This window comes from Sarcophilus harrisii, chromosome 2 (genome assembly GCF_902635505.1).
Source record: "Sarcophilus harrisii chromosome 2, mSarHar1.11, whole genome shotgun sequence".
Lineage (NCBI taxonomy): Eukaryota > Metazoa > Chordata > Mammalia > Dasyuromorphia > Dasyuridae > Sarcophilus > Sarcophilus harrisii.
The window spans coordinates 598,546,371-598,572,080 of NC_045427.1; the positions used below are offsets into that span (position 1 = coordinate 598,546,371).

At 38.3% G+C, this 25,710-nt stretch overlaps 1 protein-coding gene across 1 annotated transcript in view; it reads right to left on the minus strand.

The window, feature by feature from the left end:
• Nucleotides 1–234: 234 nt before the first annotated feature.
• CDHR1 (cadherin related family member 1) overlaps nt 235–25,710 on the minus strand; it is a 43,786-nt gene continuing 18,310 nt past the window's right edge. The window contains exons 7-17 of the mRNA XM_003755146.2: nt 21,447–21,563; nt 18,181–18,324; nt 16,929–17,007; nt 15,762–15,862; nt 13,480–13,683; nt 12,934–13,086; nt 11,747–11,911; nt 10,590–10,657; nt 5,271–5,499; nt 2,830–3,084; nt 235–1,358 (exon numbers count right to left, since the gene is read on the minus strand). Of these exons, the coding sequence (XP_003755194.1) occupies nt 819–1,358; nt 2,830–3,084; nt 5,271–5,499; nt 10,590–10,657; nt 11,747–11,911; nt 12,934–13,086; nt 13,480–13,683; nt 15,762–15,862; nt 16,929–17,007; nt 18,181–18,324; nt 21,447–21,563 (2,055 nt within the window). The 3' untranslated portion in view covers nt 235–818. The remainder of the gene's footprint in view (nt 1,359–2,829; nt 3,085–5,270; nt 5,500–10,589; nt 10,658–11,746; nt 11,912–12,933; nt 13,087–13,479; nt 13,684–15,761; nt 15,863–16,928; nt 17,008–18,180; nt 18,325–21,446; nt 21,564–25,710) is intronic.

The window sequence follows — 25,710 nt, forward strand, 5'->3', positions numbered from 1 at the left end:
TGCTAAGAGGCTCCCACTAGATTCCCCTGCACATGGAGGATTCTCTGCCATGGGTATCCCTGTGCTGTCCTGCACCTGTGCTGGGCTGCAACACCCCCTTTCCCCATGGCTGGTTGAGAGAGACCTTTTATGAAGTACTTCCAAAATATCTTCTACTGGAAATTTGTTCCATTCCAAATATTTGTGGATTCTGTCACTCCAAAACCTATTCAGAGGCTTGATCTGGTGTTGATCTGAGGGAAGCCAGGAAGAGCTCAGATAAAGATCTGTTTACTCTCTGGCCTCTAACACTTTTTATCAAGGAATTTCCAGTATTTGGAGTTTGTTTGATGATAACAGCCTAAGCTGGCATTGCATTTTCGATGTCTCATCACATCTGGCAGGAGTCCTGTGCATACATTTAAGTTCTTTTGGGTCAGGATGTTCAGAAATAATGGCCAAATGAGCTTTAGTTTTTCTAGGGATGAAAATAGGAAGAAGAAAACCTATGCAACTCCATTCAATGGCAACTTGAACACCAGTTATCAAATGAACACTTTGTTCACAATGGAACATTTGGTGAAGTTTCAGGGGAGAGAAGTTAAGTGCATGTGGTCAGACTATGATCTAATGATTGTTACCCACATTCTGGGCCACTGCAGAAATGATTTCCACTGTTAAATGGAAAGGGAAATTGGCAGAGAATCCATGCAAATGAACAATAAATACTTGTACAAAAACGTGAGTGACTGTGAAGCTGAATTGCTTTCAGCTGGTTCTAAGTCATCAGGGACAAGGATAGTGGGATGATAGCCTTGGGAGAGTCTATGGTAGGTTTCTCAGACATAAGGTTTATTGTTGGCAGCCCTCTTTTCAAACTTCTGCTTGAGCTCAGAAACAAGGGCAGATTGGACTGGTTTTGCTTCCAAGTTTTCCTTCATCAGCTTGCTGGTGCGCTTGGGAGTCAGTGAGCCTGAGACTGTGGGCACTGTCCATTCCGTGAGGCTGATCTTAGGGATAGTGTTAGGCGGAGGAGGCGGGGTTGGTGCTTCAGGAGGAGCAGTGAACATTGAGCTGTTGTTGTTATGGTTCTCATTAGGTAGCTCATCCTTGACGGCAAACTTGTCTCCTGTATGAGACCTCTTGAATTTGAGCCATTCTGTCCTGATGGAGCGGGATGGCGGGCTCGGTCTCTTTCGGATCACCCGCCGGACTGGTAAAATCTTGTTGGATTTCTTGTTGCGCCAGAACATGGCAGTGGAGATGAAAACGGTAATGACCACCATAATGGCTATGACTCCAGCCAGCACGCCTATGGCTTTCATGGGATTGTCTTTAGTTTGCATCAGAAATGCAGCCATGGGACCTCTATTCAGGGTCTGTCAAGGAATAAAAACAGAGCACAATGTATCAATGGTTACCTCCACCTACGGAAGCTGGACAGGAAATTGTAACAGTTTCACTTACCTAGTCTGGGGACCATGTCAGAGAGAGTCAGGTAGGATGAATATACATACATTTATATATACATAACAAACAGTTCCAAGTACTATTTGCATTTTAGAAATAAAGAAATTCAAATTTAGAGAAGTAGAATGATTTTATTACCATCAGACAGCCAGTAATGAATCAGGAACTGTATTTAGGCTTCCTGGTTCCAAATCCCAGTTTCCTTCCATAGAACTATGCTGCACATCTACTTGTAGAGATAGGAATAGGACCTGTGATTTAACTGACAAAAGGAATCGCAAGTGACAAAATTCCTCTTCCAAGGCAGTCTTAACTGATCAGACCAATGGGAGATCAGGTGTCTTGTTCAAGATCACATAGCCAATATGGAGCAGAAATGGGACTTGAATCCAAGTTATCCAGACTTTAATGCTGGTTCTCTATCCACTATATCACTTTGCCTCTCTTTCTTTATGTGGATGTATTGTTATTTATCTTTATATGTGATGGTAATAAAATAATTTTATTCCTCTATGATAAATGGGATGTGGCATGGCACTGAAATTACCTTGTATTCTCTTTTACAGATAAAATCAAACTCTAGACAGAGGCATTGGGTCAGGGGAAATGTGAGTTTAATTTCCATAGTGAGCAAAATATAAATATCATTTGTATGTTGTAAGTTAATGACAAAAGAATATATGGCTCATTCTTTCATTGAACATATGGAGGAGGTCCATGGAGGATGCAAGCAAGCTTATCCCCACTGAATCTCAAAACTGGAGATTTGTACCTCTACAAGAATCCTTTCCACTAAATCAAGATTTTCTGTAAATTATTGTACACAGTCACAGCAAAATTGTGTGATGATCAACTATAATAAACTTAGCTCTTCTCAGCAATACCGTGATTCAAGACAATTTCAAGGACTCATAATGGAAAATGCCATTCAAATCCAGAGAAAGAATTATGGAATCTAAATGCAGATCAAAATATGCTATTTTCTCTTTTAAAATTTTTCTTTTTTGTATTTTTCCTTTTGTTCTGATTTTGCTTTCATAACACAACTAATATGGAAATATGTTTAATATGATTGTACATGTATAGTCTATATTGGATTGCTTAGAGGAGGAGAGGAAAAGGAGAAAAAGAAAAATTTGAAGCTCAAAATCTTACAAAAAATGTTGAAAACTATCTTTACATATAATTGAAAAAACAAAATGCTACTAAATGCAAAAAAAAATTAAGTGCAATATCCCCCCTCCCCCATGGTAATAATAATAACAAAAAGAATCCTGTTCACCACACACCTGTGAATGAAATGGTTATGAGTTTCCCTTTTCCTCCCCAAGCACCTTTTTTTTTTTTTTTTTTTTGCTTCTTTTGGCCTATTCAGCTCACCTCATCTAAGATATCAATCTTTAGCACAGCTGTGGTACTGAAGGATGGGGAGCCTCGGTCCTTGGCCTGCACCAACACAGACCAGGTGCAGTCTCTGTTCTTGGTGATGTTGTGGATAATGTCCAGTGAGTGAACAAAGGCCTTCAATCGGATCTCACCCGTGCTTTCATTGATGTCAAACACATTGGCAGGTTCTGCCTGCATTATGGAATAGTCTACGACATTATTTGGCTCTTCTGCATCATGGTCTGTAGCCTGCACATGAGGAAAGATGGAATCAGACTTTGGGAACTCAAGTATTCCCTAAGCAATGATCTTGTAAGGAGGCTAGATGAAACACAAATGATGAATTTCCTTGGACTGTGAAAGGTAGCTGAGTATAGAATAAGCATTTAATAGGGCTGGATTTACATGTAAGTAGAGTAGTTAATGTCTTACATTTTGCAATTTAAGGGGTTTTAGGAAAACCATTTCTCCCTGAAATAAAGATATCTCCCTTATTGCTTATGAAATTTTTCATTAAAAAAGTGGTATGTAATTTCATCAATAAGAGATTCATTTAAGTTGGTATGAGGTTAATCCTGGGAGGATAAAGGGTAATCATGATCTAGTGTGAATAAGTATAATCAGGTTGATTTCTCCCTAATAGTTGGCTGGGAGCAGCTGCACTGTGGGAATGAAAATGTTTTGTATCATGGAGTGCTTTATGAAGAGGGGAGGACTGGATGAATGGCTACAGTGAAGAGTTTTGAATAGGATGTAGGTATTGAGCACCTGGTAATGGGGTGAGAGAGCTAGGAAGCAGGAGGGAAGCAAGGGAACAGAAAAGAAAATGGGAGGGGTACAAAAACCCCTTCACTTTACCTATTTCTCACTTCTTCCAGTGGCAGGTCCTGGTGTTTAAAATGTAATCTTCTTCTCAATTGGGGAAGGCAGTTTGTACTATAATTCTTATGGAGGATACAGATCTGCATTCAGATTCCATAGTTTTTCCTCAGGTCTTAGAAAAAGACCTGCATGTGTATATGTCATGGAATCTTGCATGGTTTTTGGTTTCATGATAGTAATCACCCTCTGCTCAAGTGCTAATTATTTATTTTTGTAATCAAAATGAATTAAAATGATTTGTTTGGAGGATTTTGAATCTCATGCTTTGAGTCACGATACTAAAAGGCAAAGCAATCACGCATGGGTGCTGTGTTTATTTATAAATGTCAAAATGGGGCTGCTGCCAGAGGCAGAAGCTTTTTAACTCCAGGGTTAGCATGATAGAAATATAGAATTTCCTTTTCATTATAAATGCATTTGAATGCCATTGAAGATATTAAGAAGCCCCTCAAAGAATGATGGATCTGAGAGCCTGATTTGTTTTTTTCCCAACAGATGATATGTCCTGGTTGTTGGTGTGACAGCTTTCATTCTATAACTTCAGCCAAACCCAGAGAAGTTTTCCCAAAGTTTTTGAACATAGAGAGAGAAGCCAAGAGAATGTAGAGGATTGGATTTGAGGCAATATGGCATAGTAGCAATGACAAATCTGGTTCTAGTTTGCCTCTATTTTAATTTTCTATATGACCTTGAGCAAACCATGTCTGGTTTCCTTAGGTATAAGATGCAAGCATTAGATTCTGAAAAGCAATTTGGTTTTTGTGCCTCCAAAGTCACTATACTGTGCATAATATTGACCTAGTTATCACACTCCTAAGCCTATATTCCAGAGAGAGTAAAGAAAGAAGAAAAGGATCCATATAAACAAAAATATTTTAGCAGCTTTTTTTGTAGTAGTCCTGAATTGTAAACTAAGCAGCCGCTTTCCCATTGGGGAATGGCTAAAGTTGTGGTATGTGAGCATAAGGGATTATTATTGTGTCATAATGAAGACAAAATGTTCAGTTTTAGAGGAAACTGGGAATTCTTTTGTGAACCAGTGATGCTGCATGAAGTGACAAGAGCTAGGAGAATAATTTACACAATAACAACATTAAAGAGAAAAACAACTTTGAAAGACTATAGAACTGATCGATGCACTCATGAATCATGAGTGTAGGGTATTAAAGATGAATCATGTCAACTATTTCCCGTCAGAGAAGTGATGGACTGAAATGCAGGCTAAGACATACATTTTTGGATGTGACCTATGTAGAAATTTGTTTTGCTGGACTATGCATATTTATTGTGAAAACTTTGCTTTTCTTTTTATAACTGTTCAGTTGAAGGGAAGTACAGTGAAGAGGAAAGATAATAAAAGCTTATAAATATTTTTCAAAGTCAAATTAAAAACAGATATGCAAATATTGGACTAGCTGGTATTTTAGGTGCTCTTTCTTTCTTAATATTCTGATTCTATGATTTCCTGTTGATAGTGGTTTGTATGGCACAGGGTTAGTTCATAGCATTTGGGGAATGGGAGCCTCCCCTAAAAGGTCAGTTTAGCAACCCACCTCAATTTTTACTGGGGTTCCTAGGATCATTGTCTTCTCCTGAATGTTTTCATCAAACTCTGGGGAATGGTCATTGACGTCAAGCACTGTGACAAACACTTCAGCAAGGCTGTACTTGCCCTCTGTATCTTCTGCCTTCACATAGAAGTTGTACTTGGAAGTGACCTCAGCATCCAGGACAGCCCAGGGCTGAGTATAGATGATTCCTGCAGATGGGTGGATCAGGAATCTGGAAGGGTCAGATCACATACACAGGTTTATATAGACGAGGAACCAACAAGGCAAGAAATTGAAATATGGACCAGTCCAATCTTTTCTGATAGTCAACTCATACTCTCCTCAAGTTTCCCTAGGGAGTCAGAGAAGTTGAAATATTAATATATTCCCCTCTCTTAGAATACAGTTCCCTGTGATAGCAAGTTATTCAATCCCCAGATTTAAATTCTCCAGATCACCAGATAGTGGTAAGCCTCATAAACAATCTCTTACATATGGAAAAGCTAGTGGAGTTTGTCAATCCACTGGTCAATAAGTTAGCAGTTATTAAGCCCTTACTGTGTTCTTAGCATTGTGTTAAATGCTAGAAATACAAAGGGAGGCAAAAAAAGGTCTTCATTTAAATGAGTTTCCATTTTAATGGGGGAAACAACATGCAACTAACTCTCTCTCTCTCTCTCTCTCTCTCTCTCTCTCTCTCCACACACACACACACACACACACACACACACACACACATAGTTATTTGCATGTTGTCTCTCTCTCCACACACACACATACACACACATGTGTATATATATGTATATATGTTATTTATGAGTAAATTGGGTCTCAAGCTGTCCGTAAATGGAGAGAATATTAACTTAAAATTATCATCTAGCAGGTCGGGAATAAGCTGTAACAGAACTCAAACAATATCATACTTATTTCCTTAATGCATTCATTGTGTCATTTGAAGAAGTGAAGAAGTGTGTGTGTGTGTGTGTGTGTGTAAGCTTTTATTATCTTTCCTCTTCACTATAGTTCCCTTCAACTGAACAGTTATATATATAAAAAAAGCATTTTGGAATTTTGGAATAGTAGATAGAGAACAATCTCAGTTTCAGAATACCTATATTCGTGTTTAGCTTTTGACTCTAAGTTGTGTGACCCTAGGTAAATAAATAATTTGTCTTCTCAATGTCCCAGGCAAGTACCTAAGACTTTATTAAATTAATTAAATTAATTTAATTAATTAAATTAAATTAAATTAAATTAATAAAATTAAATTAATAAGACTAAGTTGCAGTTCTTGTTTTAGAGTAAATGCTTAATTAGTGCTCATTGACTGATTTATTGAGTATTGCAGAGCAGGCTCCCTCTGCATTGGAGGAAAAACCAACAACTCTCCATTAAAAGGAGTTATAATAATTCCACCTGATTTTGCCCTGCTCAGGCCATATCTCTAATATGATCATCAGTCCTGGGATCCAAATTTTCATTGAAACATAATTGATAAATTGGAGTATACCCAGAGGAAGGCGATCAGGATTGATTGAAGGAAGACCATGACATGATTAATGGGCAAGGGCACTGGGGATATTTAGCCTGGAGAAGATAAAACTTACTGGGAGGTGATGTCTTTATCTAAACATTTGTCATGTGCAAATGGAAGCTGCTCCAGAGAGGAGAATTAGGCCAGTGGAAGAAATTTATAGGGAAATAGATTTTGGCTCAGGAGGATTAAATATTAATAATTCAGAGCAGTGGTAGAGGCAGCTTTACAAAGTGGTGAGTTCTCTGCCTCTGAAAGTATTCAAGATAAGGCTTTTGAAAGATCACAGCTCTGTAGTTTTAAGTTACAATCTCTTTGGGCTTCCTTCCCTGTAAAATCAGGGATACAGTGGCTGTAACCTCTTTCAACTTTAAAATCCTAAGGCTGTGCTGTAAAAAGGTTCTTTGCATTTGGGAAGAGGTTGGATCAATGACTATAAGATCTTAAGATTAAGAACAGGAAGTCATTTTAGAGATCATATAATCTATGCTTTTCATTTTACAGAGGGAGAAACCCCAAGAGGGGAAGTGACTTACTTGCCAAGGTCACACAGCTAAAAAGAATCAGAGCTGGGATTCAAAACTAGGATCTCTGACTTCAAATGTAAGCTACATGGTCTCTGTCCTCTGGGGATAGCAGGCTCTGAGTCTCTGTATGCAGCAGGAAGATCTCTAGCCTCAGGTTGCTCAAGGATTTTTTTTTTTTAATTTTATTTATTTATTTATTCTTTGCTGAGGCACTTGGGGTTAAGTGACTTGCTCAGGATCACACAGCTAAGAAGTGTTAAGTATCTGAGGTTAGATTTGAACTCAGGTCCTCCTGACTTCAGGGCTGGTGCTCTATCCATTGCACTACCTAGCTGCCCCTCAAGGGTCTCTTAAGTAGCTAAGGCAGTCAGCAAGTGTCAGATTTAATTCTTCTGAAGAGGAATGAAAGGACTGAATGTTAAACAAATTAAAATTTTGTTATTTTTGAAATTAATTTTTGAAGTAATTTGAAATTAAACAAATATTGTATTTGTTTACAATTAGTATCTGACCCTGATCTTGACTTGCTTGCTCTCTCTGTTCCTGGACTATTTTATTTATTTACTTATTTCAGTTTAGTGAAGCTTGTTTCTAATTCTCTCTCACAGATTCCTTGGTCCTTGGGAAGCTATTTATTACCTGCCTATTAACTATGTGAACTTTCTCCTCTTAGAATATTATTTTCTCATCCATAAAATGAAGAGGCTATATCCGATAATCTATAATGTCCCTTCTAATAAATCCCTTTAGCGTATGGTAAGAAGTGTGGTTGACTAGCCCATAGCTTCTCTGCCTCAAGCTGTTCTTCTTTGTTGATGATTGCAACTGCCTCGACTTCCGGGGCAATAAATAGGATGAAAGTTCTCAACAGGATCAAAAGGCTCACTGAGAATGGGATCTCAGTTGCTCCCTCTTTCCTCTAGTCTTAAGTCTGTTTGGGATATGACAGCTTGATTTCAGGGTCTTTCATTCATTCATTCAGCAAACACTATTTAAGTGCTAAGTATGTACAAATTGCTAGATATTGGGGATGTCTGATATCAGGGATAAGGATGACAGGGGAAGGGAATAAATATTTATTAATTGCCTACTATGGGCTAAGCACATCACAAATATTGTTTCATTTGATCCTGAGAGATAGGTGTTATTATGACCCCTATTTTACAGTTGGGAAACTGAGGTAGGCTTAAAATGACTTGTCCAAAGTTACACAGCCAGTGACTGTCTGAGATGGGTTCTGAATTCAAGTCTTCCTGACTTCAGGAATGGAACTCGATCCATTGTATCCACCCAGTTGAGCAGAGCCATCTACATTATTCCTTTGGATAAAAGATGCATCTGGAATCCTGCTCTTATGATTTTCTGGAGGAGCCTTTCCAGGAAGGCTTCCTTTTGTGCTAACCTAATCTCAGCTGTTACTACCAGGTGAGCTTCTTTTCCCCTGTTCTTTTGTTGTTCAGTCATTTCAGCCATGTCCAACTCTTTATGACCCTATTTGGGGTTTTCTTGGCAAAGATACTGGATTGTTTCACTGTTTCCTTCTCTAGATGAGGAAAAGGAGGCAAATAGGGTTAAGTAACTTGCCCAAAGTCTCCCAGCTAGTAAATGTCTGAGGGCAGATTTGAATCTGGGTCTCTCTACCTCTAGGGCATTCACCCTATATCCTTCTGCCCCTTCTTAGATTCTGTTCTCAAAAATCTAAGGAACAATGATCAACACAATCCCTAACATTTATTAATTAATACATATTTATTAATAATTAATATTAATATATAATAATATAATATATATTAATATAACACTCAAAGCCATCCTGGGCACAGTTATGATTCCCATTTTATAGAAGGGGACACTGAGGCTGAATGATGTTAAATGACCTGCTCAGGATCGTACAACTAGTAAGTGTCTGAAGCTGCCTTTGAAGTCAGGTCTATCCCAACTCCAAGTCCAGCATTGTGTCCGCTGCACCTCTTAGCTGCTTCAGATGCTCCTTATTTCTTATACCATCACCTCTGATGGTATAAGATTCAGCATTTTGGTTTGAGAAGGCACAGAGCTCAGTGAGAGGAGTTTATTTCTCATCTCAGCATACGAGAATAGCCACCCATATAAAGTAAATGTACCAAATAGAAGCAAAACAAGAGCAAAGTAAGGCATAAATGCATAGAGTAGAATCATATTCCAGGCAAAGGAGCCCATCTTTTAAAATGGCATTATGGGCTATGGGGCAGGGGGAACTAGATATCTGAGATAATCTTTCCTGCAGGTTCTGTTTGCAAAGTGAATAAAAGGGACAGAGCACTGAGCCTTGTATCCAACTTCAAACCCTATTTTAGATACTTATTAGCTATGTGAACTAGGGCATATCATTGAACCCCTCCATGCCTCAGTTTCCCCAACTGTAAAATGGGGATAATAACAGCATTTACCTCCCAGGATTGTTGGAAGGATCAAATGAGATAATATTGGTGAAGTGCTTAGCATAGTGCCTGGAATGCTTGTTTAAGATGCTTGTTTCCTTCCTTCCCCAAGCTTGAGAATGTAGGAAAGTCTAATCAGGCACTGCCAGACTCCTCCTGGGAGCCCGGAAATTTATTTATATTTATAGATGAAGCACTTTTGGAAGGGTAGAAGCCAGAATAAATTGTATAGGCAGCAGATGTTTAATTATGTGGTTTGTTAAGCTTTTGGTCTCTGTCTGACTGTTGTGCCTGCTTTTGATTGCTGTGTGAGAGGAAGAAGCAACTCCTGGTCTGTCTTCACAGAATGGTTTTTGAAACACAAGGGAGACAGCTTCTGCTTTCCCACCTATCTGGAAGTCTTATCTAGTCTCTAGAGAGTTCTTCTAGCTTTGGAAAAAGGTTTGGATTTTGGGGTCAGAAGATATGAATGAGTTCAAGTTCCAGTCACACACACTAGCCTTCTAGCCTTAGATTGATAACTTTCCATTTCTGAGTCTCAGTTTTGTTATCTATAAAATAGGAATAATATTATTTGTATTACTTATCTCATTGGGTTATTGTGAGAAGATCATGTTCTAAGTTGTAAACTCTAAAGTGTAGTATAAATCTAATTAATCTTCTCTCTTTTTGCTCCACACTTTTCTACTCTCTCCCAACCTGTGCTTCTTTCCAATCCAATTTCTCTCATCCTGTGCCAGGAGGCACTGACCCTTTCTATCCTAGCCCCCTTTTTCAACCACAGTGATATGAGACCTGGGATAAATCTGGATTCTGTGTCCAAGTCTGCAGTTATACTTACAGCTCTGCTCCTGTCCCATAAATGGAGTATTTGACTTCACCCCATAGTCCTGAGTCTGGATCCATTGCCTAGAAAAGCAAATTAGAGAGTTCAGACTCATAGAAATGCCAAATCTGAGAGACAGAAGGAACCTCATCCTTTCCTAGAATTAATTCCCATGAGAACAGTCCTGGGAAGTGATTATCATATATGTCAATAGGTGCTAAGATCTTTTCTTTTTTGTGCCTTTTCTTAGGTATACTATTCCCTGCCCCTTTATAGAGAAGTTTAACACTTGCCACTTGGACATCCTTTCCATTGCCTCATAACAGGATTTTGGAATCTACTTACATGGGAAAATTAAGTCCAGACCAGTATCCTCCCAATAGATCTCAGGTATCAGTGGGAACAGTAGATTTGGCATCAGAGCTGAATAGAAAGTAGACTGGAAGATGGAAAGACATGACTCCCCATTGTGAGTCTGTCAGTGGATTTGATTCAATTCTAGGATCTCTTGATCCCACAAGGAGGATTTTAAGATGCTTCCTTAACCCCATTCCCATTTCTTTCATCATGACATTTAGAAAGAAAAACTTCATTGACAGGGAAAATAAAGAAAAAATCCAGGCAGAACACAATCTCTTGACTCTTCCATAAGTTAATTTGTCATTTATTGGTCAAAGCCCTTCCTAGAGTTCTGAGGCAGATTCACTCATACTCGATGTTTTCCTTTAAGCTATAGGGTAGTGCCTGGGCTAGATGACAATGAAAAGATACAAATATATAGGGATAGGACCAGGAAGCAGAGAGAGGGAGGAAACACATGACTCTCCATGAGAGGACTGATGGTAACTTTGGAGATGTTGCCTCTTTACATTCCCAGTTCAAGCATCTTTTGCTTTTCTTTTCCTGTGACATCTGGCAGAAAACAGCTATAAGAAAGCCTCCCTCCCCCATTATCCCTTATCACAATGCCTTCTAAAGCCCCAACCCCATTTCTCAGATGCAATTGTAGAGGAAGAAGTCAAGCTCCAGAGAAAACCAAATCCCAGACCTTTCCCACTGAAATCAGCTGGACAATAAATTCTTCATCTCCCCCCACCAATTTGCCACAAGCATCTCAACTTGCAATAATAGTCCTTTCTCCTCTCATACTCTCAGGCTTATCCCCAACTCACTTTGACAGCCACCACATTTGACCCTCCCGGAGAATTCTCTGGGATCCGGGCAATGTAGTAGTCAGAGGAAAACTTGGGAACGTTGTCATTGGTGTCCAGCAGGTGGATCATGATGTCTGCTGTGGAGCTGAATTTCTCGGGAGTGTTCACTTCCACTGCCAGGAGCTGGCGAGGGAAGAGGAGGAAGGTTGGAGGCATCTGGGCAATACTGCCAATGATAAACACAACCTGGGAAAGAGCTTTTAGGCAGCCAGAGAAAAACTCATCTCGATGCTCCCGAGGCAGAGAAACTCTGGTTGCTCCTTGTACAAGGACCAAAATCTAAGGCACGTTTGCCAAAGCTGACATGGTAGATAATGATAAGTCAGGTCAGCTTTAGGCAAATCATGAACCTGGAAAGACTTGTCAATTTTGCTTTTCCCTCTCTTAATAGCATCCATTTCTTTCCCTAAGAGATTCCCTAATATTCCATCCTAGCAATTTCTGCTGGACAAACTGGCTGTTTAATCCTCTCTATGGTGTTAATTGATCATTGAATTGTTAGCTGCTAACATTGAAAGGTCACCCTACCCCCATACTGCTGTTTTTCCTCTCCTAATATCTTTTTGCTTCCCTGGGAACCTATGGGAGCATTCTATCTTGGAATCATGGAGATTAGTGCCAGGAGGGACCCTTTCAGTCCAACTCCCTCATTTTACAAATCTGGAAATTAAGCACAGTGAAGTGATTTTCATGTCCTTTTTACAGCTACAAAGCAAGAGAGTCTGGATTTGAACCCAAGCCCTCTGATTCTTTTATATAATAGGGGAATCCTCAAGCACAACAATATTTACTGGGGAATAGAGGGATAATCTTAGTGGTTACTATGCTGCTACTCCCTCATCTCTGAAAAGAGTTGTCACCTGTCATCCTTTCAGAAGGGAATGGAGAAATAGAGAAATGATATTCCAGCTGTGACAAGTTGCCAACCCTTGATTACATAGAAAGGATGGATGAAGAGGCTCAGGACAGGTGTGGATCATGGGGCACTTGCTTAGCCCTGGACAAACCAGGAAGGGATGGGGCATCAGGACTCAGTGGGTAGGACCTGTTATTGCACTGAGAAGGAGAAGGGAAGAGCCCATCCCTCAGTTTGGCTCTTTCCTTCTTGACTGAGTTTGGGGACCAGTGCTGGACTTTCATGGTACCTTGAAGGTTAACAACTTGAACTTCTCAAAGTCAATGGCAGCTGAATTTTCCACAATGACAGTGACCTGAGCTTCATTCAAGACAGTCTGGGGAACTACCCGGAAGATGCCCCCAGCGCCCACAAGCCTCAGGTTGAATTTGGCATTTGCTCCCTGGGGAAAAAAAGGTAGAAAAGGAGAGATAGCAGGAGCAGGGGAACAGAAGGTAGGAGTGAGTCAGAGAGAGGGAAGAGATACAACAAAAATTATGAACTCACTGGATCCTCGACTTGTTTTTTAAAAACTATATTTTGTACGTTTCATTAAATATCCACTCTGGAAGGGACCTTAGTGACCATCTAGGTGAACTCCATCACTTTAAGGATGGTGAAAATGAGATTTAGGATTTTTAAATAAGAATAATTAGGTAATATGGAAAGAGATTAGATGACCCAGTTTCTCCTCTCTGTATCCCATTTCAAACCTATCCCCCCTAAAAAAGGCAGTGGCTGCCTAGATTTCCCCCACAGCCACACATTTCCCCCAGAAGACAATGTTCCAGCTTACCTGATCAGAGTCATTGACTGTAATCTTGAGACCCCGAAGAATCTCCCCTTCAGATGGATGTTCATACATTGTCAGCTCAAACGCATTCTGGAGTCCATTCTCCCCATAGAACGTTGGAGGATGGTTGTTGAGGTCAACTACCCTGATGATTACAGTAGTTAAAGCCTGAGCTGCCAGGATCCCTTTGGAACTGACCTCCGACACCTACAAGAGGGAACACTGGTGGTTCAGGGCTGACTTCCATGCACACATATACACTCACATGCAAAAAAACCCAAAAATAACAAAACATGCTTCATCTTCACATTCCATCCTGCTGTCTAGCTTTCCATCCAGGTCATCTGCTGCTTCTTTTTCCCTGTACCCAGCACCTTCCATGCCAGGCCTGGGCCTCCAGACTGGACTTCTGCACTCTGGACATCCAAAATAAATTGTCCCACTACCTGGAGAAGTAAATCCCAAGGAGCTCTCTCTCTCTCTCTCTCTCTCTCTCTCTCTCTCTCTCTCTCTCTGACCAAGTCCAGTGGATGGGTGACTATGTAATTAGTCCACTGGGACTAGTGGACTGACTGTACTGGGTCTAACTGGCCTTAAATACTAAACCATGTTTCATCTTCACATACTATCCACCTATCCAACCATCTAGTTTCCAGCCCTTCTATTACCTTTCTTTAAGCAAATCAATAATATTGTAGTATTACTTCTGGAAAGGAGATAGCATCTGACTGCCCTATATATCAATTCATCATCCCTGTGACTTACTAGTCCCAAACTCCCTTTCCTGGTCATCCCCCCTTAAATATGTTGACTTCGCCAATTATTTCCATGAGGACAAATACTGATACTCCTCTTACTTGTATCCTCAGGCTTAGCAAAGTGCCTAACATGCAGTAAGAACTTCATACATATTATTCATTATACTTGGAATGAATTACTCCAGATCCCTGCATATCTACAAATAACAGAACACAGTTTGCAGGAGTGGAAGCAGTTCCAAATTTGTAGTCAGAGGACTTGAGTGTGAATCTTGAGTCTGTCACTTATAGCTCTTGAATGTTGGGAAAGTTGCTTATATTTATGATATCAGCCAAACACTTACAACTCTCTGCCTCTCCACAAACACACAAAGACACACAGAGCTCTCTGTTCTTATATATAGGCAGAGTAGACACTGGTATATGTGGTATGATTTTTAATAAAATCCTAAAAGCCATTCTCCGTCTCAAAAAAATCTCTTGCCCATAAAATTAGCTAATATCTGAATTTCTAGGCTAAAATAAAAATTTAAATATCTCATGAATAGTTGCCCTCACTTCCTCCCCAGCTAAAATGCAGGTCTCTCCTTAGAAGGATGGCTCATGTTTTACTAAGCATTTATGCTTGTTCATGAACAAGATCCTTTCTTGATAGTAGATATTAAAGGGACAAAGGGTTTGGATAAAATGGGGCAGATTATAGGTAGCTTCTGGGAAACAGGGATAGCAAGCTAGAAGGACAGAAGTATTAAATCCACTTTAGGGATTCCTCCAAAGCCAAGCTCTTGAGTAGGGCCAGACTTTTTGTTATTCATGGGAGCTCTGTAATATTATAATACGTAGGTAACAGGTAGGGACAGGACTCCCTGCTACTGTTCCCCACCCATTCCTGGAAAAGATGTGCCCTTCCCAAATCCCTCAATGTTGGTGCTTGGCAAAATTATGACCCTTGTTTATCTTGCCTTTAGGATCACACCAAAACTCTTCCTTATGCCCTATCTTCTCTTCCTGGTTTTCCCCTAAGTGTCCAGTCCTTCCTTTCTGCTTTCCCAGCCTTTCCCATATAAGGAAAAAAATTATTAATTAGTTGTATAATGGAAAAAAATTTTTCTTTCCTAGTTAGGGAATATTTCCATAAAAATGAAAACAAAATTGAGTAACTGTGCAAATTATAGGCAAATGACTTCTTTCTCTCTCAGGCTCAATTTTCTTATCTGTAAAAGGGGTATAAAATACTTATGGGGTGTCTTCACAGTTTTGTAAAGAACTCTTTCACAAAGATTATCAATAGGAACCATTATAATTATTAAACTCATTTGCTTTGGTGAGTTAGGTATTTAATATTTCCTCCAAATCAACTATACTCAAAAGAAAAAAGTTCTATGTGCCCCAAATTACATAAATGATGAGCCATTTCATCTTCCTACAAAAGTCAACGTTAGAGTCATCAGGACTTGTGGTCTTGCCTATAAACAAATTCAATAGAAGTGACCAATGGGTGCTTGGAGAGTTTCTCCCCGTTCTTACCTGAACTTTCAGCTCATATACTTCCTTCTTGAGCTGGTTGGGGGGCACTGTGACAGAGATGCCTCCTGAGGTCTCATTGATCTTGAAGGCTTCATCACTCCCTGTTTTAAAATAACATGAACTAGTTCCCCATAGAACCACAAGGTAGAGCAGAGACTAGAACAAGAATAAACTCAAGTATTCTCATCAGGATGCAACTAAGAGGTCCCACAGAAGCCAAGTGATCTCCTGTAGGCTGAAGTTTTATAATATGGTCCAGGATTATATATTTATTGTAGAGGATCTCTCGCATCTTTTACTAGATTGCTTGTGGATGCTGCTACCCCTGTCCCCCACCAAAAAAAATCCACCTTCTCCTCTCCAATAAGTGGGTACAAACCCCTATACATAGGGATGAAGGCAGAAGTCATGGTGTCCATGTGGCTATACTATTATTATTTTCCTCCTTGTGAGAAAAGAGTGGCTGTGATTGTGGGTGTATGTATGAGAATGCTGATTGTGACAGCAAGTAGTCATCTGGCTGCCTTGGAGTACCCCTCTCTCTATAATCACTATTTATGAGGCGTGACTTCCAAATAGACCAGACTTCTTTAAATCTTTAAAAAAGATTAAAAAGATGTGCACATAGGATAGAATATAAGCTATTTCATGACAGGGGCTAATTTTAATTTCATTTTCATAGCTCTAGGAACTATCATATAATAGGCACTTAATAATGTTTGTATTAGATTAAAGGCTAGTGGGTATGGTTTGTGTGAGGTTATTATATAATAATGGAGGAAGAAGAATTTTTGGAAATGAATGTATGTGTGTATGAATATGAAAGGAGAAAGGAATGTAGGGTCTTTGAGGACAGGGACTATTTTTTGTGTTTGTATCTTCAGTCCTTATCAAGTGCCTGTCACTTAATAAATGCTTGTTGACTAATTGAGTAGGAAATAGTCTTTTGCTATCTTTATATAGAATTGAGAATTAAAATATTTGATAATAAATATTTTGAGCAGTTTAATGCTCCATGGAATATCATAGCTTTTATCCTTATCTTCTTATGTACCATAACTTAGTATATAATACCAGTTATATAAATGGAACCCAAAGAATTTATGAATCAAAAGTATGGAGAACAGCAGACCAGGATCCTTTCTTCATATGTCCCCCAGAGCTCACCATTCACAATACTATAGAGCACCATGTTAGGATTACCCCGATCACCATCTACGGCAACCACTGTCAGAATCTCTGAACCCTGGAAGAAAATAGAGAACAGTTACATGACAAGAGAGAAAGAGACTCTTGAACTCCACAAATAGGTATTCCTAGAGCATCCCTGCTTAAGAGAAGGAAATGGCTGAGTACTTGTTCTTAGTCATAGTCAATATTCAAGGCATATGAATTCTTAGTTTGCCACTTACACATAAAATCTGTTTCTGTCATTGCAGCACTGGAATAATTTTTTGACCCTACTTATTCATTTTCATAGAATTGTAGAATCTCAGATAGAAACTCAAGTTCCCTTCTGACCTTAATTTGAAGCAATGATTCCTCTACAAAATTCTTAAAAAGTCCATCCTCTTATTGAATATCTCCTGAACTAGGATACTTCTGAAGCAAACCATTCTAGTTTGTAACTACTGTAATTGTTAGGGAGACATCTTTTTATTGAATCAAAATCATCTTCTTTGTAACTTCCACTCTTTAGCCTACTTTTGCATTTTGGGTCCAAATAAAATCAATCTAATTATCCAAAAATCATCTAATCCTTTCACATGGCAAACCTTCAAATATTTTAAGACAGTTTTCATATTTCTCTATAGTTTTGTTTTTCCCTTTCACTTCTTTTTCTACTTCCGTTCCCTTCTCTCTTTCCTTCCCCTCATTTCTTTCTCTTCCCTTTCCTCTCCTTCCCCCTTCCTTCCCCTTTCCTTCTCTTCCCTTCCTTTCCTTTTCCTCCTCTGATTCATTTCTCTCTTTAAGAACAATTTGCCATTTATTTTATATAGTACAGAACAGGATCTTGGGCAGAAGAGGAATTAAAAGTAAATACATTTTGTTGTATAGAATTATGGAGTTAGAAAGTACCTCAGAGAGAATCTAATTCAGCACCCTCATTTCATAAAATAAGATAATGAGTATTGGAGAAGGAGATTTATCTAATGTCACATAATGGGGTAGTAGCAAGTCAAGACTAGCTTTCAGGTCTTCAGATTCCCAATCCTGTGCTCTATTCATAGAATCAAACCAACTCCCAGTGAGGTTCCAAGAATAGGATGCAATTTGCACAGCCCAGTAGAGGATGTAGGTATTCAAAAGGAATGATGAGGGTTTTAACTGTCTGCATGAGTGGTCAAAGAGCATGAAAGGGGAAATAAAGACAAATTTGAATTCCCTACCAATTTTATCAGGATCAAATCTCACTCACCGGCTGGGAATCCTCATAGACATAGCCATAATAGGGTGTGCCAACAAAGACAGGGTCTGTGTCCTGGGCGTCATCCACATTGATGGTGATGGTAGTAGTGGTTGAGAATATCACATAATCTCCTCTGAGCTTCCCTCCACCATCCTGGAAGAAGAGCAAGAATCAGAACTGACCCAGAATCAACGGGCTAAGTGTTTTTTAGCCAGATGGTTTTCACAATGAAGCAATGAACAATAACAAATAGAAAGTACATGGTTAAGCATTTATTTATATGGTATAGTCCATAAATGCTAAGAGAGCAGCAGTGTGGGGTAGATATTAGTGAGTGCTGGTGCAATTGAGACTTCATGGAGGTGGGATTAAACTGGGTCTTGAGAAATGGGTAAGCTTTGCTTAGGTGAGGAGGATGTGAAAACGAGAAATAGGTAATATTAAGGAGTATGGATAAATTAGAATTCAGTACTTCAGTGACCAATAATCTTCAATATGTGGATTCCTTCTTTTAGTATTGTAATAACCACATTGATAATTTTGATGATCTCGTTCATACTTTTTCGTGATTCTGTCTATATTTTCAATAACAATAGCTAATATTTATATAGCACTTAAAGGCTTACAAAACACTTTCTTATCTCATATATAGCTTATATACTTTGGACTGTACCCTTTATCTTTTGCTCTTATTCCATGACTGACTGACATCTTTTTTCTAATCACACATTTTCTGCATAATATTCCTTATGTCACTTCTCCCCCCCCCCCCCCCATGAGGAATTTAGGGTTAAGTGACTTGCACAAGTGACTGGTTAAGTGTCTGAGGTCCAATTTGAACTCAGGTCCTCCTGCAGGAAATCTGCATCAATTTTCTCATCTGTAAAATGAGAAAGATTGGATTGGATAATCTCTTAATCTTTGATTCTGTCACCTTAAGAAACCAATTAAAAAGAAAGGGGAAAAAAACCAATCAACTGGCAAGAAGATTTAAAGAATAGCAGCACAAAGAAACATTCCTAGGAAATTAGCCCTAATTGCCTTACCAGGAAAAAAGTGACATAAGGAGTATGAGTCAAGAAATATGTGAGTAGAAAAAAGATGTCAGCCAGTCATGGAACAAGAGGAAAGAATAAAAGGTACAGCCCATTCAAGAGTTAAAATGACACCCTTAGAATTGGAAGGGAAGGAAAAAAAAAACTACCCTGGATGGCCAGTATATCAGGTTTATATGAGATAATACTTGTAAAGTGTTTTATAAGTCTGAAAGTGCCATATAAATGCTAGCTATTGTTCTTGAGAATATGGACAAAATCATGAGAAAGTACGGATGAGATCAGTAAAATTATTGCTATGATTACTACTACACTGAAGGAAGGAATACACACACGTGTTGGATTTTGCTTTCTATCAGAAAGCAGCTATCCAGGAGAATTGGCATTTCTAAATTAGGTTCAGTTTCCTAACTTGAAAAATGAGGTGTTTAGATTAGGTAACTTTAAAAGTCCTTTCTAGCTTTAGGAGCCCAGGAGTCCATGCTACACAGGAGAAACTGTATAAGTAAAGGCACAAAGATAGGAATGGACATTGTGCTAGAAGAGATAGTAAGGAAACTCACCTGTCTGGGAGGAGGAGAGAATACTATTTTTGGACATGAGGTCAGGTATCCATATTTATAAAGGTAGCATCACTTTGTATTGGTCATGTATTCCACAATGCGTAGGTTTTTTTGCTCAAAAGACCAACAGCTCAATGAAACTACTTTGTAGACAGCAGCATTCTGCAGAAGAACTTCCATTGATAGGGTCAAAAAAATCTGGTCAAATCTCACTCATGGTGTTTATAATATAATAAACAGAACTCCAGAGCAAAGGAGATGCTGCATGGGATGGAATCTGGAGTCTATTATTATATGAGTTCAAGCAAATTCATTTAACTTCTCTGGGTCTCTAGCTCCTCTTATAAAATGAGAATTAGTCAAGAGGCTTTGAAGATTTTCTCTTGCTACTGATCTGCGACTCTCATCATAGGGGAGTAAAAGCAGAGTAAAAGCTTTTTTAAACATTAATTTTTATTATTATTAGATTGATAAAATTAACAACCACAACCTTTTCCAAATACAAAGAAAAGTGGAAAAAGAGTATCATATATAAAACTATGATTCATTTTTTTCTGTAAAGTTTTTTTTTAAATATACATAATAAAATAAATATGGTGGGGCAACTAGATGGCACACTGGATAGAGCACTGGCTCTGGAGTTGGGAATATCTATGTTCAAATACAACCTCAGAGACTTAACACTTACAAACTGTGTGGCCCTGGGCAAATCACTTAATCCCAAATGCCTCACCAAAAAAATACATAAAAAAGTAAAATAAGTATGGTAGTTTCTAATTTATCCAGCTTGTTTGAATCTCCTGAATTTCCTTCATACTGTGTAAGAATCTTTGCTGAATATGGTGACTGGTAGTGTCAGAGTGTCAGAGGCTTATCTTTCCAGAGGAAATGTAGCTTTAAGCAAAAAGAAGAATAACTGAACCTCCTCTTCTTCTTAGAGGGTCAAACTCATTTTCTATTTCTAAACCCATTTTCCTTTTTACTGGTTTATGTGTAGATGTGCCTACTATTTCTACTAATGACATGTATATTTGTGAAAGAACACCCAGGTTTATGAGGGAAACATTCCATTGCAAGTTTTCTTACTATGCTATTTTGTTAAATACCTTTGCTTGTGAATTAATTGGCCCAGAGAGGATATGATTTGCTTATGTTTATACAGGTAATAAGTAGTAGAGCTAAGATTTAGCTCAGGTTCACTAATTCTCAATTTTAGCACTATCCCACTGTACTATCCTTGCCTTAGATCTCCTTTTCTTTGGGTTCAGGAAAGAGATCAGAAGGGATCAGAATATTGTAGCTCAAGACCTGGAAGGCATCACAGAAGTAATTTTGTTCATTGCTCTCCTTTTATACACCAGGAAACTGATCCTCAAAAGATAAGTGATTTAGTAAGGTATGAATGTAGTTAGCACAGACTCCAGAGCCGATAGACATTCCATTATGTTATTCTGTGTGTTTCCTTCATCTTAATGAAAAAGCAATATTTAATTTAAGAGCTATAGTAGGTCCCTCACTACATAATGGCCATCCTTCCAAACCTTGATTTCCCATTTCAAGAAGAACCTGCCTCCTTACTTACTGCTGACAAAGATTGCTCCCTCTCTGGATCCCCACATCAGCCACCCCAGATTTCCAAAGAAGACCCCTGTATTACCCTGGCCACGACGGTGACAAAATGAGTCCTTGACTTCTCGTAGTCCAGAGTGGCTCCAGCTCTAATGCGCAGCACTCCACTGTGGCGGTCCATTGTGAACTTGTTGGTGAGGAGATTCTGTAAGAAAGAGGAAAACAATGTAGTTTCTGAGGCGTGAGCCATTTTCCTGGGTGAGCACAGGGTCCCTATCATGGAGCTCTCTCACCTCCCTTTCAGGAGCATCAAGTAGAACTAAACCCCACTCAAAGCCCTCATTGTGTTTTCTCTTGGGAAGACATGGTCACACTGACCTCAGTGTGGATTGAGCAAGGAGAAATAAGGGAAATAAGCTGGCAAAAAGGGTAATGGGCTGAGAGGAGACCCAGATCAAATACTATTTTTGTCAGTTAATACCTTGAACTAATCATTTAGTTTGTCAAAGTCTCTGTCTCCTCACTTCTAAAATGAAAGGGCAGAGTAGACCTAGTAGCATCTAACGTCCTTTTAAGTCTTAAATCTTATGATCCTGTCATATAATGGAAGCTTAATAAATACTTGTGTTCTGGGACTGATTGACCCTAATTTATTCCTTCAGATACCCCCTTTATAGAATCAGAATATAATAGACTTAGAAGGGACCTTTTAGGTAGAATATACGATGTAAAATAAAATAGATGATACTATGGTCCCCAGAGCCCATTTTCCCCTGGGGTAAGCAGAATTATTAATTGTCACAGTTCCACCTCCTCCATGTAGTTAGTATTCCCTCCAGCCCAACTTCTTAGTTCAACTAGATTGTTTAGAACTGTGTTGTCAAACTCAAATAAAAACATGCATCATTAAAATTGATATAAAGATCCCATATCGAATTAGAAAACCACATATTAACATCTATTCTTTATTGTACTTTTATTTATTTTGTTAAATATTTCCCATTTCCATTTTAATCTGATTCCTATGCACACAAGAGTGTTGTGGGCCATATACAGCCTGACACCTCTGACTGAAGATCAGTTCCAGTCCTAAATCTATAATCATAATCTATCCAGTCTTGTTTTACAAATGAAACAATTTAGGTCAAGAGGTTGAGTAACTTGTTAATTAGCTACTTGTTAAGAGCTAGTTAATGGTTTAGTTGGGACTAATCTCTAGCTACAATACTCCCTCCCTTATGAATAAATTTCTTTTTCTGGGCCCTAAACAGAGCAGAGAACAACTGAGACATGATAAAGAGTTATAAATAGTGCCCCTTCCACAAGCTATTTCTGTTGGTTTTAACAGTTCAGCAAACAAGATTCATTGCACTCTGTCAGCAGTGATGACTAAATGAGAGACTAAAATTTCCTTTTTTTTTTTTTTTAAAACTCTTGACGTCAGGCAAGCACTACCCCTGGAGCAAGAATCTTGTAGAAGAAGTACAAGTACTAAAATCTGTAGGCTGGTCGTGTAATCTGCCTATTCTTCCCCAAGAACAAATCTTTCATAGCCTTTGGTGATCTTCCCTTTCTGATTTCCTACAGAAGAGAGATTTTGTAGTCTTTTATTGTTTGACTCACAGATTTAGAGGTAGAAGTGACCCTTGAGATTTTACTTTCTCATTTGATAGTTGTGGAAACCCAAGTCAAGTAAATGGTCAAAGTAAAATGATTGTCCAAGGTCGCCCAGATACTAAATGACAGAACCAGAATTTGAACCTAGTTCTCTTGTTTCAAATCTAGCACAATGATTCTATGTGCTTATCTCTTGTCTCTCTAAGTAGACTGTAAAGTAGGAACCATGTAAGCTCAGTCAGATTTTATGTGTCCAAACACCTTAGGGGATCAATCATAGGTTATGGATTTTCAGATAAAAGCATCCTTAGAAATGATGTGTCAAATTCAAACATAAATTGAACTGCATATTGACTTAGAAAATCACAAATTAACATTGTCTATGTTGCATTGCATTTTTATCTATTTTTAAAAATAGCTCTTAATTGAATTTTAATTTGGTTCTGGCCAAACTCAGGAATTTTGCTGTCAGATTGACAGCAAAATTTTGTAAGTTTGTAAGTTTGATACCTCTGATATAGACCAGTTCTTTCATTTTATGGGTGAAGAAACTGAAGTCACAGAGGCAGTATGTAGCTGGGATAAGATTCAAATCAAGATCCTCTGAATTCTAATCTGGCATTCTAGTGACTAATATTTTTCAGGTAGCTGAGGGCTTCCCCTCTTATACCTGTGAAACATTTTAAATAATTTCATTTATACTTTATCCAAAATGGGGCATAGAGTAAATATGATCTTTCTTGTACTGATAAAATCATGACTCTTGAAGTACTGTAACTTTTTCTAAAATGTATCACATATATTCCCTTTTCAGTTTAAACAGAGAACACAACATGATTTTTCTTGATGAGTCAGACCATTTTAATGAAAATCTATTAATATAATGTCTTAAATACAGACATAAATTCAGGGCCCTCAGAGATATGTAGAGCTATTTGTTCATATATGAAATGACCCCACATGGCGGGCAATTATGAATTCTCATGTCTGTTTTTTAAATGATTTTTTCCCCTCTCTTCACAAACAATTTGAAAACAGGAAAATAGCTCAGAGATCATCTAGTTTCCAATTTATGAACCTCAGTAAAATGTCTATGAATTAATAAGAACGATAATAATAATGAGTATTTATTTAAAATTTTAAGGTTTGCAAAATTCTTTACAAACATTATTTTCTTTGGTGCTCACAACACTGGAAAGTAAAAGCAATTATTAGCCCTATTTTGCAAATGAGGAAGCCAAGATCATAAAAGGTCAATTGATATATCCAGAATAGCACAGCTAGTAAATGTCTTAGGTTGTGTTTGAACTCAGATCTTGAACACAAATGCAATGTTCTAAACACAATTCTTAAAATGTCACTAAGACTTCTGGGACATCACACACATATAATGTACACATATATAGAATATATATGAATATATTTGAATATACACACACACACACACACACACACACACACACACATAGATAAATATGCCTTCTCTCAACTAAATAATATGTCTCACACAAATGTTTCCTATAGTGCTTTATGAAGCTGACCTGAGGATTGGTCTGCCAGCTGGAGGTATAGCTTCAACCCCCTCAGACACATACTATGATTCAGTCATGTCCAAATCCAGAAAATCCCATTTGGGGTTTTCTTGGCAAAGACACTGAAATGATTTGTCATTTCCTTTTCCAGATGAGGAAACTGAGGGAAACAGGGTTTAGTGGTTTGCCCAGAGTCACACAGCTACATAAAATCTGAGGCTGGTTTTGGACCAGTTCTTCCTAATCCTATGTCTGGCGCTCTATCTATTTCTCAGCTATGTGATGATGAATAATGCACAAATTAATTTAAAAGTGTTCATTTGAAAGTGCCACTTTTTGTACTCATTCAACAGACACAAATAATACTAATATTTTTTGAGTCCACAATATTTCTTGAAAGTAAAAATCTGTCCTTATATTGGAAAGGTTGAGAATGATTGACCCAGGCCATATTTTATAGAGGAGCAAATGGGGTACAGAGATGTGACATATTTTTATATTATACTTCCTTTTTTTTTTTTTTTTTAACTGGTGGCCTTTTAGCCTTCACCTCTTCCTGCTGTTAGATACCTGCAGGGATTCTTTTTATTTGTTACTTTTTATTTGCTGTGTGGGTTGGGAAGCCAGATTATCCAGGTTGTTAGAATTGTGTAAAAATAAATAGGTTTTGAAGGAAGGATGGATAAGTTTTCTTGAGCCAAATTTCATTATAAAAACTTTGTGATATTGATTTTGACTGCTTAGAGTATTTTGTTGTTGTTCTTGTTGCTTTTTTATTTCCAGATTCTTTGTTATGGTTTTAAAATATGTCTAAAATAATGGTGAGACTAAAATACAGCAAAAACTCAACAGATACCCTTGAATTGAATTTTTAGGTGGGACTTAGAACATTGGCCTGTGCATTTAAACTGATTTTCCTTGGTCCACAAAGCCTCTGTCCTTTCATGTAAAGGATTATCTTTAATCTGTACTGAACTACACAGCACTGACCCATTTCTGCCCCCACACTTGACTCTCTCCCAGGCCTCTGCTTGCCAAATGGCTCTGATTACTGAGCAGAGATTATTGAAATTGTAAGAGAGCTGGGCAGATTAGACCTCTCCCCTCCCTCTTTAGACTGCCATATGCACTTGGGAATAGGTGGCTTCATATTCCTATTTAAAAAAAAAAAATTCCTTCCAGTTCTCTCAGATATAACAGTTT